The sequence below is a fragment of the Engystomops pustulosus genome, chromosome 9 (assembly GCF_040894005.1).
Source record: "Engystomops pustulosus chromosome 9, aEngPut4.maternal, whole genome shotgun sequence".
NCBI lineage: Eukaryota > Metazoa > Chordata > Amphibia > Anura > Leptodactylidae > Engystomops > Engystomops pustulosus.
The window spans coordinates 101,364,225-101,379,301 of NC_092419.1; the positions used below are offsets into that span (position 1 = coordinate 101,364,225).

Consider the following 15,077-nt stretch of genomic DNA (forward strand, 5'->3'; position numbering starts at 1 on the left):
GGTACGTTCTGTCACTACACATAAGGAGTGCTAACATCTACAGGTGCTATTCCACTAAACAATGTCTGTTGTGTCTGGGAGGGATATGATCCGGGCCCCCAAGAAGCCTAGAGTTCCTAAATCAGACATACACAGCAGATGGGAGCCCGGTGTGTGGGCACTGGGTTCTACACAAGTTTTCACTTTGGACACGAGTTCCGCTGCGTTTCCTTTTTAGTCTGGAAACTTTTTTTGTGTAATTTAGGATTATATTTTATAACATAATCTGGAGCATGTTCACACTATAGCACCAGTTTGCAGTCTGAAGGTAAAAAACTGCTTGTACATGTATTTATAAAGTGTCTGCGTCAGATTTGTGTCGCCGCTACAGCACGAACAAAGTGCACCCGAAAAAAAATTCCCCTAGACCGGGCGCCAATTTTGATGAATCTTCCGCCCCCTGCACATTACACAGGACACTGCCCATAGTACAGACTGCACTAGTTCTAATATATGTGGCCCAGGATTATACCCTACTTTCACCAGCAATGTAGCATGGCCTGAGCCCTGGCCTAACCATCCCAGATCCGGCAGGACAATCCTAGTAACAGCAGCAGAAGAGGAGGAAGCAGCAATTCTGTGGGGGAACTGGGATAGGTGAGTACCTGGTGTGTATTGTTTATTTTACTTCAACAATGGTGGAAATGGGGGTCACAATGACAGGGGGTGCAGGGAGGGGGGCACAATGAGGTGGGATGGAGAGATATGGAACAATGAGAGAGCGAGCAGAGTGCAGAAAACCATAATGAGAGTTGACACATAGAATTGGGTCACAATGAGGGGGAGCACAGAAGGGGACACAATGACAGGTGACACAGAGAAGTGGGCACAATGAGGGGGAGCACAGAAGGGGGACACAATTAGAGGTGACACAGAGAAGTGGGCACAATGAGGGGGAGCACAGAAGGGGACACAATGAGAGGTGACAGAGAAGTGGGCACAATGAGGGGGAGCACAGAAGGGGACACAATGAGAGGTGACACAGAGAAGTGGGCACAATGAGGGGGAGCACAGAAGGGTGCACAATGAGAGGTGACACATAGAATTGGGCACAATGAGGGGGAACACAGAAGGGGGCACAATGAGAGGTGACACAGAGAAGTGGGCACAATGAGGGGGAGCACAGAAGGGTGCACAATGAGAGGTGACACATAGAATTGGGCACAATGAGGGGGAACACAGAAGGGGGCACAATGAGAGGTGACACAGAGAAGTGGGCACAATGAGGGGGAGCACAGAAGGGGACACAATGAGAGGTGACACCGAGGAGTGGGCACAATGAGGGGGAGCACAGAAGGGGGCACAATGAGAGGTGACACAGAGAAGTGGGCACAATGAGGGGGAGCACAGAAGGGTGCACAATGAGAGGTGACACAGAGGAGTGGGCACAATGAGGGGGAGCACAGAAGTGGGCACAATGAGAGGTGACACAGAGGAGTGGGCACAATGAGGGGGAGCACAGAAGGGGGCACAATGAGAGGGAGAAGCAGAAAAGGGAGTAAAAAATGAGGGGGCACAGAAGGGGGCACAATGAGAGGGGATGCAGAGAAGGGAGTAAAAAATGAGAAGGGCATAGAAGGGGGCACAATGGGAGGGGTGGCACAATGTAAGCGGTGGCGAAGGACGGGCACAATGTGAGGTGTGGGAAGGGGGCTGCTGCATGTAAGTAAGTAGATATTGCGTTACTGCTTTATACAACAGATGACAGTGAATTGGGTCGGCTGGACATCTCACATTTGGTGACATCACTGAACACAAATGATTTCTAATAAGATCCATGGGGATGGATGTAACCCTTTCCTTGCCTATAAGATGTCTGTACTCCCTCCCTCAGCTTGATGCATGTTACCTTAATTCTGATTGGTCCTTTATGATGGACGGTGCGCTGTATTCCAGTAGGACATACGACTGTAACGTTACTGCCACTTCCTAATTTATGTCTGTCTGGAGAGAAGTCCCTGGGAGGCACAAATCAAACATTTTGTGACAAATGATTACATAGCGGAGGCTGCAGACCGGACTACAATGGCTCCGTCTTGTCATACATTTTCCGCACCCATACATTGCTGGAAACGCTGCTTTATCACATCGGGCCAGAGACGTAACTTGAGGTTACGATGTTGCAGTTGCCTTTATGCACAAGAGCACAAGGCGCCCGTAATGTGTCCATTCCCCATTCCTAGAGACCAGATGTATAACAATGTATCGGAGCTAGTACAGATTTTATATAAGGTTCCAAACCAAATACATTGGACTTGGTTAATATGGAGCCATTGATCTTGAATGGGCTGCAGTTACATGTATCTTGTATATAAGGGACGGATCGTGTAAATCTCTCTGTATAATGAGCAGCAGGATAGACAATAACCTAGCGCTGTGATTGTGGACGGCTCTCTGTCATATCCGATTTGCTGTGTGCACGCTATAGGTATGTGCCTACAGTGACTCAGGACTCCCAAATACTGGATGCCATGTATGAGGAGCGCCCGCGGCTGGCCAAGTGGAAGAGGTCACCTCCCTGTCAGCGCCCGGCCAAAGACAGTCAGCAATGCAACAATAATCCAGCCGCTCCGGCCATCTGTGCTCCAGCAGAAAACCTGCTGATAATCTGCCACATCCTAACAATGGACAGATATTCACACTAGATTATGGGAGGATCAGATTCTGTATCACTGATACCATAAAGGAGATTACACCGCGGCCAACCATTCCATGCACACAGTCATATAGTATCTGATTGCTTCCAATCTAGCCAAAAGCATGTTACATCAGCTAAATATTATCTAATGGAGCAAGGGATGTAACACATAACCAATAGGTTGTTATCCAAAAGAGATAATACACACGGTAATGTCACAGTACAGAGATAATACACACAGTGATGTCACAGTACAGGGATAATACACACAGTGATGTCACCATACAGGGATAATACACACAGTGATGTCACAGTACAGGGATAATACACACAGTGATGTCACAGTACAGAGATAATACACACAGTGATGTCACAGTACAGGGATAATACACACAGTGATGTCACAGTACAGGGATACTACACACAGTGAGGTCACAGTACAGGGATAATATACACAGTGATGTCACAGTACAGGTATAATACACACAGTGATGTCACAGTACAGGGATAATACACACAGTGATGTCACAGTACAGGGATAATACACACAGTGATGTCACAGTACAGGGATAATACACACAGTGATGTCACAGTATAGAGATAATACACAGTGATGTCACAGTACAGGGATAATATACACAGTGCTGTCACAGTACAGGGATAATACACACAGTGATGTCACAGTATAGAGATAATACACAGTGATGTCACAGTACAGGGATAATACACACAGTGATGTCACAGTACAGGGATAATACACACAGTGATGTCACAGTACAGGGATAATACACACAGTGATGTCACAGTACAGGGATAATACACACAGTGATGTCACAGTACAGGGGATAATACACACAGTGATGTCACAGTATAGAGATAATACACAGTGATGTCACAGTGCAGATTTAATAAACACAGTGATATCACAGTACAGGGATAATACACACGGTGATGTCACAGTACAGAGATAATACACACAGTGATGTCACAGTACAGGGATAATACATACAGTGAGGTCACAGTACAGGGATAATACACACAGTGATGTCACAGTATAGAGATAATACACACAGTGATGTCACAGTATAGAGATAATACACACAGTGATGTCACAGTATAGGGATAATACACACAGTGATGCCACAGAACAGGGATAATACACACAGTGATGTCACAGTATATAGATAATACACAAAGTGATGTCACAGTACAGGTATAATACACACAGTGATGTCACAGTACAGGGATAATACACACAGTGATGTCAAAGTACAGGGATAATACACACAGTGATGTCACAGTACAGGGGATAATGCACACAGTGATATCACAGAGCAGGGATAATACACACAGTGATGCCACCGTACAGGGATAATACACACAGTGATGTCACAGTACAGAGATAATACACACAGTGATGTCACAGTACAGGGGATAATACACACAGTGATGTCACAGTACAGGGACAATACACACAGTGATATCACAGAGCAGGGATAATACACACAGTGATGTCACAGTACAGGGACAATACACACAGTGATATCACAGAGCAGGGATAATACACACAGTGATGTCACAGTACAGGGATAATACACACAGTGACGTCACAGTACAGGGATAATACACACAGTGATGTCACAGTATAGAGATAATACACAGTGATGTAACAGTGCAGATTTAATAAAAAGAGATAATACACACGGTAATGTCACAGTACAGAGATAATACACACAGTGATGTCACAGTACAGGGATAATACACACAGTGATGTCACAGTACAGGGATACTACACACAGTGAGGTCACAGTACAGAGATAATATACACAGTGATGTCACAGTACAGGTATAATACACACAGTGATGTCACAGTACAGAGATAATACACACAGTGATGTCACAGTACAGGGATAATACATACTGTGAGGTCACAGTACAGGGATAATACACACAGTGATGTCACAGTATAGAGATAATACACACAGTGATGTCACAGTATAGAGATAATACACACAGTGATGTCACAGTATAGGGATAATACACACAGTGATGCCACAGAACAGGGATAATACACACAGTGATGTCACAGTACAGGGATAATACACACAGTGATGTCACAGTACAGGGATAATACACACAGTGATGTCACAGTATATAGATAATACACAAAGTGAGGTCACAGTACAGGTATAATACACACAGTGATGTCACAGTACAGGGGATAATACACACAGTGATGTCACAGTACAGGGATAATACACACAGTGATATCACAGAGCAGGGATAATACACACAGTGATGTCACCGTACAGGGATAATACACACAGTGATGTCACAGTACAGGGATAATACACACAGTGATGTCACAGTACAGGGATAATACACACAGTGATGTCACAGTATAGAGATAATACACAGTGATGTCACAGTGCAGATTTAATAAACACAGTGATATCACAGTACAGGGATAATACACACAGTGATGTCACAGTACAGAGATAATACACACAGTGATGTCACAGTACAGGGATAATACATACAGTGATGTCACAGTACAGGTATAATACACACAGTGATGTCACAGTACAGGGGATAATACACACAGTGATGTCACAGTACAGGGGATAATACACACAGTGATGTCACAGTACAGGGATAATACACACAGTGATGTCACAGTACAGGGATAATACACACAGTGATGTCACAGTACAGGGGATAATACACACAGTGATGTCACAGTATAGAGATAATACACAGTGATGTCACAGTGCAGATTTAATAAACACAGTGATATCACAGTACAGGGATAATACACACGGTGATGTCACAGTACAGAGATAATACACACAGTGATGTCACAGTACAGGGATAATACATACAGTGAGGTCACAGTACAGGGATAATACACACAGTGATGTCACAGTATAGAGATAATACACACAGTGATGTCACAGTATAGAGATAATACACACAGTGATGTCACAGTATAGGGATAATACACACAGTGATGCCACAGAACAGGGATAATACACACAGTGATGTCACAGTATATAGATAATACACAAAGTGATGTCACAGTACAGGTATAATACACACAGTGATGTCACAGTACAGGGATAATACACACAGTGATGCCACAGAACAGGGATAATACACACAGTGATATCACAGAGCAGGGATAATACACACAGTGATGTCACCGTACAGGGATAATACACACAGTGATGTCACAGTACAGGGATAATACACACAGTGATGTCACAGTACAGGGATAATACACACAGTGATGTCACAGTACAGAGATAATACACACAGTGATGTCACAGTACAGGGATAATACATACAGTGATTTCACAGTACAGGGATAATACACACAGTGATGTCACAGTATAGAGATAATACACACAGTGATGTCACAGTACAGGGATAATACACACAGTGATGTCACAGTATAGAGATAATACACACAGTGATGTCACAGTGCAGATATAATAAACACAGTGATGTCACAGTACAGGGATAATACACACAGTGATGTCACAGTACAGGGATAATACACACAGTGATGTCACAGTACATGGATAATACACACAGCGATGTCACAGTACAGGGATAATACACACAGTGATGTCACAGTACAGGGATAATACACACAGTGATGTCACAGTACAGGATAATACACACAGTGATGTCACAGTACAGGGATAATACACACAGTGATGTCACAGTATAGAGATAATACACACAGTGATGTCACAGTGCAGATATAATAAACACAGTGATATCACAGTGATACACAGATAATACACACAGTGATGTCACAGTGATACACAGATAATACACACAGTGATGTCACAGTGATACACAGATAATACACACAGTGATGTCACAGTGATACACAGATAATACACACAGTGATGTCACAGTGATACACAGATAATACACACAGTGATGTCACAGTGATACACAGATAATACACACAGTGATGTCACAGTGATACACAGATAATACACACAGTGATGTGACACCAGTGTGGGGCAGGAAGAGTTCTAGTAAGTAAACAAGCCAAGGTCAGGCTCATTCATAAATAGTAGGACAGCACTACTGGCACAAATTTCCATCTACCATATACAAAGTCAAACATTGTTAAACAGATAAACTTATATGGACGCCATAGGATGCAGTGTAATACACTGACATGGTTATATGGTGTGTACGGTGGCCCTGTTAGGACATATACAATACAACCACTGGTAGAATCCGGTGGCAGATGGTCATCGCTGACAGAGGTGGAAAGCTGGTGGCCAGCCGGAGGAGGTAAGTCCATGTTATGTGAGCACCATACAGAACTATTACTATATAGTGTATGTATCATTGGAAAGAGGAAGCCTTATTTTCTCTAGAACTATCTGTCCCATAACACAAGGACCAGACTTCCAGCCTAATGATGCTGCTTCTTCATGTTGTTGTGCCATCGGTCCATATGCCATAGATGCCCATAAATGACACGACCACCAATAATCTGCCCGCGGTCATCACCGATACAAAGCAATGAGGTGGTTTCATAATAAGGAAGACAAAACAAGTAGAAAAAGAGTCTGAATGTGGTGAATCTACCCCAAAGTAGTGTGCATTAAGGAGATTACAGCGTGGCACGGCGCCAGCCAAGAAATGTCATTAACTGTATTTCACTTTAATTGCCAGAAAATCACAGGGCAGGCAATCAGAGAGAAATCTGTTTCATGGCGTTCAATACTTTGAGAGTTGCTCTTGGGTAAGATGTCCGCCCCCACGCTTCACTCGCCCCTCACTGTCTCTGCAGTTCCAAAATTGCTACCAGAAGACTGACCCCAGCTCATGATTCAACTGCTGTAAGTGCTCCGTGTCGGGCTCCAGGACAAACAACATGACCGATAATGTTCAGTCATTGTACAGATTTTGGGTAATCAGGTGATGCAACCTATGTAAAGACACGACTGATGCCTCAAACATTCCCATACAACTTCTTATCTTGACCTACCACAATATCTAAATGACTCCATTTCAATGTGGAAGAAAACAGTAAGGGGCCACTAGGAGAAAGTTGACTTGTAAGTCAATGTCCGACCCTTGAAACATGACTAGTCAAACCTACCTGTACAGGGTTCTTGGAACCTTATGTTGCTGAGATGCCTTTAGGAAGTATCATCAACGCCTACACCAGCTAGATCTGCACAAGGAGAACCTGCACTCCCCAGACCTTCTGCATTTGCATATTTTTACCCATGGATCAATTCTTGTAGAATTATCTATATCAACTAGATCTCTGCGAGGACAGCCAGTACTCTCTTGTGTTGAAACATTTTTGTTCCTTCCATGGTAGAGCTAATTTAAACATGTCTGCCTTTAGAGAGCAACACCAGAAGGTCCTCCTTCATCAACCGGATCTCTACAAGAAGAACCGGAACTTCTCCGTGCATTTCATAACATCTTTCAATGGAGCCGAGATACCTTTCTCTTGGGTGGTAGATCATTGATAGTGGTTATATCTACTGTTGGTACCAGAAACGGGTGACAACATGGTAGGTACTGATTAATAATAGATTTAAAGCTAAAAATATTACACCCAGAAGAGGCAGCCTTTTGGTCAACTAGACCAGAGACCATCACGTTCTACTTCATTGGAGGATGCCACTCAAAAAGTGGATTGGTGGGATGACGTCAGAAATTATGGAGGCGAGGATGGGGAGGAGACCAAGAACAAGGAGACTGGGCCGGTGAATGCTTGAATACTGTTCCCCGAACCCCGGCCCACTGACCGCCCCATGGATATAACTATATTTTTCAGGATAAAGGTAAACACATGTACAGCAAACATAAAAAAACACACATAGGGGCTCATTTACTAAGGGTCTGAACGCCGCACTTTTGTCGGGTTTCCCGAATATTTCCGATTTGGTGCCGGCTTTCACACGACAGAAATCGTGGTGGCGTGGCTGTCGGACAACCCAACGGATTCTGAAAAAACGCAGAATTTGAAAAAGAATTTGTGTCGCAAGACCAGCACTCACATACACCAGGAAGAAGATGGTGAACTCCGGTGGACCTCGGCGCAGCAGCGACACCTGCTGGATATCGGGCGCACAACCTTAGTGAATCCCAGCAGACCCGAATCAGCATTGGACAACGCGCCGCGGGATCACGACTGGACCGGGTAAGTAAATGTGCCCCATAATGTACATTTGGTGGTTTATAAGCGATTTGCCTGATGACAGGTTCCCTTTACAGAACGAAGAATATGATGATGGCTTTGGTGAATAGAAGCCCTTTAATCACTGTTTCAGCAGAGAGTGAGTCAGCGGCTTGTGGATGTCCCATCTTCATGGCTTATTACATGGAAACATTTGGAAGCAGTCTTTATACAGTGTAAATATTGCTGGATGAGATTCTTCAGGCTTACAATTATCTCAATAACAAAGTCAGTAACGAGGAATGTGGAGGGACTCTCGTTATAGATTTAGCGAGGAGCTATGATTCTAGATGCATGGCTGCTAATAGTGGATGTGGGGCAGATCTTTCAGACATATAGCTCTGATATTGCAACATTAGGATACAGAATGGCTAGTGGCAGTGATGTGAGTACCGGTGCCTAGGAGACATGGAGGAGCCAAAGGGCTCCAAACTTGGTATAGATTGTGCATCTGGACCTAAAGGTGACATGAAGGTGACATGAAGGCTATGATGCAAAAGTGGCGCTCTTCAAAACTCGGCAAGCACTTCAAAGAGTGGACTGGTGGGGTACCGGGTCTCAAAGTGATCATAATCCCCCCTTTAGAATATGTGCCTGGCTTCCAGTGGACTTTGGTGGCAAAGTAAGTTGTCCCTGTAGGACTTGTTGCAAAATTATGGTAAGAGAGAGTCATTCATTTCAAATCTGGACCCAATGTGATGACATTGAATATATAAATATGTGAATGAATGAATATTCTCCTACTGTTTTTTGTCTATCCAGGCTTATGTGTCTCCATTGGAAAAGACAAAGGTAAATCTTCGATAATCTGATTCTCCAATCATATTCCCTTCATATATCAGGTATATTAAAACACAGAGAAGGGAGTTTTTTCTGGAGGATCAGACTACAAGTGTGTTGTCTGTTCCCATGGAGACACATAAGCCTGCATAGCAGCTGTAGATACTATTTTAATTAATGCCTTTTTTTGGAAAAAAAATCCTTCTTTTTGGATTGTTGATGTATTTGAGCAATAAAAAATATGGTTGTGCAAAAAGAAAAACATTTTTTTAGAAGGACTTCATGGTTTGGAGATGTGTCACAAATTTAAGAACAACCCCCGTCCAGAATTAACTCAGCAGTACATGAAGAGATACGGACCCTCTGTGACACTATTTTTTTTGGCAAGGGCTTCTCTACAGCCCTAGGGAAAGCAATTCTTCAATAGGATCCCCATCAGGATGGGTCTTGACTTTATGCCAACCACATGTCAAAGGCTTCAGGTTAATATCAGCTGTAGGAAAGCAGACAGAACCGGAGAGCCAAGTGCTGCCGAAACTCAACCAAAACAAAGGCAGACCAAGAAAACTGTGTGAGATGAAGTCAAGGCTAGAAGACGACATTCTGGACCACAATCTGGAATCTATCAAGATGGCAGATCGAAAGAAACAACAATATCTCAAGACATCAACATCAGTTGGAAGGATGGGAAGAGAATATTAACCCTACACCGGCACACATCATCAGTGAGCGTTACCCGCGCATATCCCTGCCAACTCTGTGGGAGACGACTACGCTGGATGGGGAAATGATAAGTAACTGTCAGCCCTCAGTCTCCATAGCAGAAGGAAAATATTTGGCCGCTACCCAGAAGTAAATTGTGGCAACTTTTCTCCGGAACAAAATAATTTCCTTTTTGTTTTAAGTGATGTCTCTATGTAAAATATGCCACATTTTAGGAAATCGAGAAAACGACAAAACAACCAGCAGCTCATTTAAGCCACTGGCCCTTTCCTCTCTACCAGTCTGGGTGGTCCAGGGGTTCGAGAAGAGATTATCTTATCAAAATTATAATTTCATTTTTGGAAATAGACATGCTCTGTTTTCTTGCTCCTTTTGTGACATAACCATGAATCGATCAAGTCATACAACTTTTTTATTTTGCTGTCGAAACATAAGGTGTCAGGATCAGGAGAGCATTAGACCCGGCCCGAGAGATTTGCCCACTCCTCTGGAAATATATTTTCAAGTATTGACAAATATATAGAGAAATTTTGAATAGTAAGAGCAGCCCCCCTCACCTCTCCTCACTATGTCTGGCTATATGGTAGTGGTGAGTGGAGGTAAGAAATTCTCTTGCTCTGGAGGACTTGTCCTGTCCCAATGATTTTACTGGACATTGTGCAATGCTCAATGTCGCCTGCAGAGGCACTGTAGGAATCCTGAACCCTTGCTACCAAACTTCCCCAAAAAGTTAACCCACCACGGCTTCCTTTTTATGGACCCTTCTCTAGGCATTGTCCAAAGTGGAGAATCCAGTCCTTATGGCTTATTCTGCTGATCCACAGGTTGGTAAAAATAGCTCCATACAACCACCACTAGAATGGAGCTAAAATACCTTCTTGGCCCCAAAAAGAGGACAATTTGATCTAAAATGCAGCTGAAATTGCATTGCCGTAATGATCGTATTCAAGATTATTTTCCGCAACCCCCCCCCCCCAAAAAAAAAATATGAATCCAATTCTATTACAAAGGGACAAAACCTGCAATGAGAAATCCCCCAGATAATGGTGAGGGGGGGCAGGAAAATCGTGAAAAAATAACCCGCAAACTAATGCAGAAAATGAAAGGCAAAAAAACTTGCAGCTTAATAGAGACAAGTTAATACAGCTGTCAAGTTAGTTCTTTCTGGAGGATGAATAGGCGCGTGCTGGTGGCTGGGGGTATCGGGCTCATCAATTCTACTTGTTTTGTTCCCTATCTCAATAACACTATAATTGCTGCATTCACTATATGAACATTCGCAGCTGCCAGAAATCCCAATACCAGAATTCATTAGTGGCCTTTTTTCCCCCCTGCAAATTCGTTCCCAGTTAAAAATGTGATCAAAATAGCTTTCAAAGCGATTCTTCCTCTCCCCCTCGCCGAGCAAAGGGAGCGCATATACAGGTGGAAATATTCTGCTTAAAGTTTCATAGGCGCCTGCACACTTCACACCAGAGGGGGGAAGATCAGAGCTCCTGCCGACCTCACTAAAAAAGCATGGGACTATGTAGAAATTCACCGCAAGAAAGAGGGCCCTTATTGCTTAAAATTTGGCAAAAGGCTAGCAGCGTTCTAGCAATCAGGTCCTAGGTCATACAGATCATCATGGACCTCTTATACTATCCTGCCTCCTGTGCAGACACTTGAAGGGGTTGTCCAGAGGTGAAAAAGTATGGCTGCTTTTTATTTCCAAAAACTGGGTTGTGCGGGGTATTGCAACTAAGCTCCATTTATTTTTAATAATAATAATTCTTTATTTATACAGCTCACACAGATTACGCAGCGCTTCACAGAACTTGCCAAACCAGTGTGTTTTGGAGTGTGGGAGGAAATCGGAGGACCCGGAGGAAACCCACTTAAACACAGAGAAAACATACAAACTCTTTGCAGATGTTGACCAGGATGGGTCTTGAACCCAGGGCGGCAGAAAATTGTGCTTTTATCTTGAGGGTGCGGTCACAGGCTACATTTTTGGTGCGTTTTTAAATGCATTGAAAACGCATGCATTTTTATCATGTCTGGTTTGAATCCATTTTTCTTCATTTCTGGAAGTGTAAGCAGCTGTGAAAATGTTAGCACAGCCGCTTACACTTCAAGAAATGTAGAAAAACGGATTCACACCAGCCAAACGCATGGTAAACATGCAAAAACAAACCGAGAACGCACCCTAAGTGCACTTAGGGCGGAGCCATGACTGCTGCTGCACCAGATTTTTTCTCTTTAATGTTAGGAGTAGTTAGGAGTTTAATGGTGTCAAGCAGCAGCCTGAAAGGGGCCTATTTTTATTATTGTTGCCTCTATGAATGCCCGTGCTCCTGTGCCCTCTTCCGTATATTCAAGAGGTCGAGACAAGAGCTTAACAGTTAATCCAGCTGTGAGTAAAAGCACACAGCGCTGGAAGCATGCATATTTTATGTTGCCATTTCCAGCGGGCGAGCAGTGTTGTCAGCGGGAAAAGCGTCACATAAAAGGGTCTCTCTGAGGCTCCAGACCCCCAGAAGGATCCACAGTGTTCGTCTCTTTAGGTGGCGTGTTATAATAATTGTATGACTCCTTATTATCTATAATCACCTTTGACCTCCTATCTCTAGGCGGTGCCCACATACATGAGGGAGAGGTACTGAAGAAGAGCATGGTGGGACACCTACTTCCAAAATACTCCAGTCGTACAATGAAATAGTGTCCACTCATATGAGGGTAACCAAAAATTTTGTCCTACTTCGAAGAGTATTGTGGGAACTTTAATACTGTAACCCAATTTTTTTATCTAACCTCATGTACTTTATAGCTAAGCTCACTATTTATCTACAATAACATACTGGATGTTGTGATCAGTCTCACTATCACCAAGGGAATAGCCCTGAGCTGTTACATTGTGTATTTTGTTACCAGCCACATCGCGCTTGCAAGACTGTATAACATAGAGCAAAACATAAAGCACTTAGGCAACAAGTAACAAAAATGAAGCAACATAGGAGCTGTTATGGTATCCTAGTAAGCAGCGCAACTGAATTAGAAACATTTTTGGCTTTTTTTGCCATTTTTTTAACTTAACAGAGGGTTCAACCACTAATAATACATTGTCTGGTTATGTGGCCCTGACCGCAATGACCAGAGTAAGATGGCATCACGCCAAGCCGGCCGGTAATCCATCTGTTGGGTTGTGACGTGCGTCCCAATTCAATCTGGAGGTCATGGCTGGTCGTAGCATATAACATAGAAGAGTCACATCTCCATGAAGAGGTGCCACATCCGTCGTCAGCTCAGGCTGGATGTCTAACCATGAATACATATATTAGCTCTGCATACAAATGATATGGAAATATCCGCACTTACCCTGTCAGCACAACTACAAAGTCCATGACGTTCCAGCCGTTCCGGAGGTACGAGCCTTTATGAAATACAAAGCCTAAGGCGATGATCTTGATGCCGGCTTCAAAACAGAAAATGCCAATAAAATAGGGTTCTGTATCATCCTGCATAGAGGCAAGAGGGAAACATGAAAGAAAGAGTTTACAGGAGCGAAGGAAGAACAACAGTAACCATTACATAAAGACAAAGCCATCACAGAAACCAAAGATGGAGGGGACTGGCAGAAGACCAGGAGATGCCACAAAGGACCTTGGACTTAGGTTCTGGCGCTATAGTCCATAAGATAGTGTATCCAGGAGAGAGATGGGATCTAAGGGTCCTGGTATGGAGGAGCCATCAGCCCTATCGTACCTGCTACACCTCTGTGATACATTATATCATATTATACAATGTTATGTAATATTATATATTATACCATACTATGTATCATTTCTCTGCACAACAATAAGAGCACTAAGAGCTATGACATATATACTGTAGATATTGTGCTGTACTGTATAATAATAATATAGATATTGTGCTGTGCTGTATTCCACCGCATGACTATTTTTCTTTGTACGTGCACCAGGTCACAATGAAATGAAATGTGTACATCCAAACTTGTACTATATATTGTTAATTTCCTTATTTATTGATAGAACACCATCACTTCCAGGGTTCTATAGATTTATAGAAGGCAACACTTGCACTGCATAACAACAAGCACACATAGAAATGGAAATATGTCTATACGGGAGGGTAGAAGGAGACACTATAAGATTCAGCTTAAATGGGGGTCGGCCAAGTGTGCATGTTACCCTCTGTTACCCTTGGATAACAAGCTCATCAGTGAGGGTCCTACTGCTCGGGCCCCCACTGATTACAAGAGCAGGACCCCCAGCAACAGAGGTCCTATTCTCACTAATGGGTAGAGTGGCTAGTCAAACATGGGTCCTGTCACTCCATTCAACAGTATGTGAGTGTCTGAAACAGTACACAAGTATCTCCTGCTACCATTCACTGTATATATGAGTGTAGGAGATAACATACTCCCTAAACTCCATTTTCGTGATCATGGGGGTCCCAGCAGTCAGACCTTCACCATTCAGCGTACTATCCCCTGTCCTGTGGATAACATGCAAACTTGGTACAACCCCTTTAAGAACTCACAAACATGTCTTTAAGAGAGCTCAAGGCACCCCAGTTCATGTTGTTGTGTATGAGGTTGTGAATGACAAGACCTATAGGATGTTTATATCTCACATTTCCCTATACTTGTAGTACCCCTCCCTA

General features: G+C 43.3%; 1 protein-coding gene across 9 annotated transcripts in view; it reads right to left on the minus strand.

Annotated features, from left to right (window-relative positions):
• Nucleotides 1-15,077, minus strand: part of CACNA1B (calcium voltage-gated channel subunit alpha1 B) — a 179,615-nt gene that overhangs the window by 150,313 nt on the left and 14,225 nt on the right. For all 9 annotated transcript variants that reach the window (XR_011849797.1, XM_072124875.1, XM_072124872.1 and 6 more), the window contains exon 3: nt 13,770-13,909. Coding sequence is in view for 8 of the 9 variants with exons in the window: in XM_072124875.1 (XP_071980976.1) it covers nt 13,770-13,909 (140 nt within the window). In the remaining variant the exon portion in view is untranslated. The remainder of the gene's footprint in view (nt 1-13,769; nt 13,910-15,077) is intronic.